The sequence below is a fragment of the Calidris pugnax genome, unplaced genomic scaffold (genome assembly GCF_001431845.1).
Source record: "Calidris pugnax isolate Ruff unplaced genomic scaffold, ASM143184v1 scaffold9, whole genome shotgun sequence".
NCBI lineage: Eukaryota > Metazoa > Chordata > Aves > Charadriiformes > Scolopacidae > Calidris > Calidris pugnax.
In genome coordinates, this window is record NW_015090778.1 from 4,751,847 (window position 1) to 4,754,732 (window position 2,886).

At 43.9% G+C, this 2,886-nt stretch overlaps 2 protein-coding genes and 1 non-coding gene across 3 annotated transcripts in view; all 3 read left to right on the forward strand.

Moving 5' to 3' along the window:
* The window catches only part of LOC106893851 (peptidyl-tRNA hydrolase ICT1, mitochondrial-like), a 3,125-nt gene extending 1,292 nt beyond the window's left edge, over positions 1–1,833 (forward strand). Inside the window, exons 2-5 of the mRNA XM_014952104.1 lie at positions 247–330; positions 960–1,042; positions 1,150–1,319; positions 1,601–1,833. Of these exons, the coding sequence (XP_014807590.1) occupies positions 247–330; positions 960–1,042; positions 1,150–1,319; positions 1,601–1,685 (422 nt within the window). The 3' untranslated portion in view covers positions 1,686–1,833. The remainder of the gene's footprint in view (positions 1–246; positions 331–959; positions 1,043–1,149; positions 1,320–1,600) is intronic.
* LOC106892643 (peptidyl-tRNA hydrolase ICT1, mitochondrial-like) overlaps positions 1,732–2,886 on the forward strand; it is a 10,139-nt gene continuing 8,984 nt past the window's right edge. Inside the window, exon 1 of the mRNA XM_014949979.1 lies at positions 1,732–1,746. Coding sequence (XP_014805465.1) covers positions 1,732–1,746 — 15 coding nt within the window. The remainder of the gene's footprint in view (positions 1,747–2,886) is intronic.
* Positions 2,310–2,382, forward strand: TRNAR-UCU. Its single transcript has one exon. It is a non-coding gene; the product is annotated as a tRNA-Arg (tRNA).

A 2,886-nucleotide genomic window follows, 5' to 3' on the forward strand; every position in this document is an offset into this window, starting at 1 on the left:
ACCACATCCACCCCCACAGACCCCAGAAACCCCCCCAGACCTTCCACGTCCCCCCTGTGGTGCCCCATAGACCCCATACACCTGGAGGTGGGTTAGGCTCCAGGCTGCAGGGCTTGTCCTCAGCACACAGAGCTAAACCCAGAGCAAAAGCAGCGCCAGGTCCCAGGCGTCCCTCAGGGCAGTGTGCTGCAGCCTGGATTGTCCCCAATCACTGCAGAACCATCCGTGGCCATGTCCCCAGGTCAGCACGCTGCCCATCTTCTCTTCCAGCACGCCTGACCGTGTCCTACTGCCGGAGCAGTGGCCCTGGGGGTCAGAACGTCAATAAAGGTGAGAGAGAGAGAGACCTTGAAGGAAAAATCCTAATATTGAAGTTGTTTCTTTAGACTTTGTGGTGCTTGGGAGCTTGAAATTCAAGAGCACTGCCTGGTGCTCATTTCTCATTATCACGACCCTACATTTTAACAGAACTTCAAAGTCTGGAGACCAGTGGTACCATATTGGTTTCTCCTAGAAACATTCCTGCTGGGATTGTTGCTGCTACACGTGTCACACAAAACACCACTTCTGTCTAATCTGCTTTGATTAATCCAACATACACCAAGCCAAGTGGATTCTGAAACTTTACAGTGCAATAAATTCTCAGCTTCATTCAAATAAACTAAAAATAGTTCCCGTTCTGCTGTTGTTGATAAAAATAAGGTAGTTAGTGACTGGCAATAGCAATAAATCTTGTAGTGTCTAGAAGGCAAATACGATGACAGAGTCTCCAGAAAAAAATTAGAGTTTGTCTTGTAGAGCGGTATGTAAAAATATAGCAAGAAAAAAAGTGTGATCTTTCAGGAAATGAATACTGGAATCATCCTATGTTCAAAGCCAGCAGTAAACAGACAATTATCTCATAAATCTTAGGAAGGTTAGCTTGTTACCTTGAAAAAATGATCCTGTTTTCCTCCCAGTGAATACCAAGGCAGAAGTTCGGTTCCACCTGGCCTCAGCAGACTGGATTCCAGAAGCTACAAGGCAAAAAATGGCATCGATGGTAACTACCCTCCCCCTGCCAGCCACGGGTTAAATGTCACACTGCCAGCCAGAACGTGACAAATCTAACAAGGTTTCAGTGATCACATCTCAGTTTTCCCTCTTCAGCACAGGAATAAGATAAACCGAGCTGGTGAGCTGATTGTGAACTCTGAAGAGAGTCGCTACCAAATGAGGAATCTGGCGATTTGTCTAGAAAAAATCAGAACCATGGTCACGGAGGCCACAGAGACACCCAAGGTGGTGTCTAAGGAGACTACACAGAAACTCATAGAGAGGTACCCTTATTGAAATGGCCTTTATGTGAGATGGATTCACAGTGTCGTGTCCAATAATTTAGTTTGCAGCCTCTTTAAAATATCGTACTCATTTGGATTTCCTTTTTTAGAAAGAAAATAATCACTGGTCCATTAGATCTTAACTACTTTCCAAGAACAAGGACTGGTTTTTTTGTTTGTGAACATTTGCCAGCTCACCAAATCTACATTATAATTGTGCTCAAAGTTGAATATTTAAATGTGTTTTTTGTACACTAAAGGATCTTTTCATTTTGTTTTAGGGTGGAAAAAATGAACCGTGAACGACTACGACAGAAAAAGATACACTCAAGTATAAAACAGAGCAGGAAGGCAGACTTTGACTGAGAACAGCAGAGATTGAAGTCCTCAACGTACCCATCTTTTTAAAGAAATGGCATTGGCGGCTGTAGGTGATGCTAAACTTATGAGCTGTATTGAATAGAAATGGTCTAAAAGTGTAAATAAAAATATTTAACATCTTCTTTTGAACATAGTGATATACTGTGACAGCCAGTCAATCATTTTGCAGAAAAATTACTGCTCATGTTTGAGAGAAACTAAAAATTCAGATTTTTTTTTTTTTTGTCAGCCACTTTTTCTTTTTTTAAACTTATTCTTTGTCCCCCTCATCCAGCCCCTCTGCTCTGTGAGAGCACCCTCTGCTGCTGATCACACAGGCAGCAGTAGATTTGGGGGAGGGGGAAAAAAGGGAAGAGTAAAATCAGTCTAATTGCATATTTAAGCAGAGCAGAGCAAAGAGATTATTCATCAGTTCAAAATTTAAGAAAACCATTTGTTTATTTTTTTTCCTAACAAAAAAAAAAAATAAAATTGCATGTCATTTTGTTAAATTAACCTAAAGCCATGGCAGGGAATTTGGGAGGAGGCAGATTTCACCACCACCAGATCAGTTCACTGTGGAGGGGTCTCAAAGATCGTGAAATTACATTTTTTTTACCCATTTGCAAGGCCCCAGTGGCCTAATGGATAAGGCACTGGCCTTCTAAGTCAGGGATTGTGGGTTCGAGTCCCACCTGGGGTGAAGAGAGGTGGTCCTGTTTTAAGGAAAAAAAGCCAAATGAGAGGGGAAAGTGCTTTTCTGCTGGTCCCTGGAGTTTAACTGGGGCCCAGCGAGGCGTGGGGGGCTCTGATGCTCCCACCTCTCCTGCTTGGTCCCCCTTGGAAGGGGAACTTTTGAGTTCTGCCCTTACCCACTCCAGCATTTATATCAGCAAAACGCAGAGAGCTCAAATCCCACCTTCTCCCCAAAATGAGCTGTTTCGGGGGGTGCAGGAGCAGCACCCTGGCACCCCTGCCCCGGGCTGGCCACCTCCCCGTGCAAAAATAAACTAAATAAACTAAACTAAATTATTATAAAATAAGCTAAAACCTGCCTAAAACTTCCCTGCAGGGGAAGGGGGTGGGTGTCCATTGCAACCAAAGGGGGGTGTCGCTGGTTCAGGCATATTTCTGACATTGAAAATCATCACACAAACAGCAGTTGGGGCAACAACAGCCTCTGCCAAGACCCCTATGACCAGGAGAC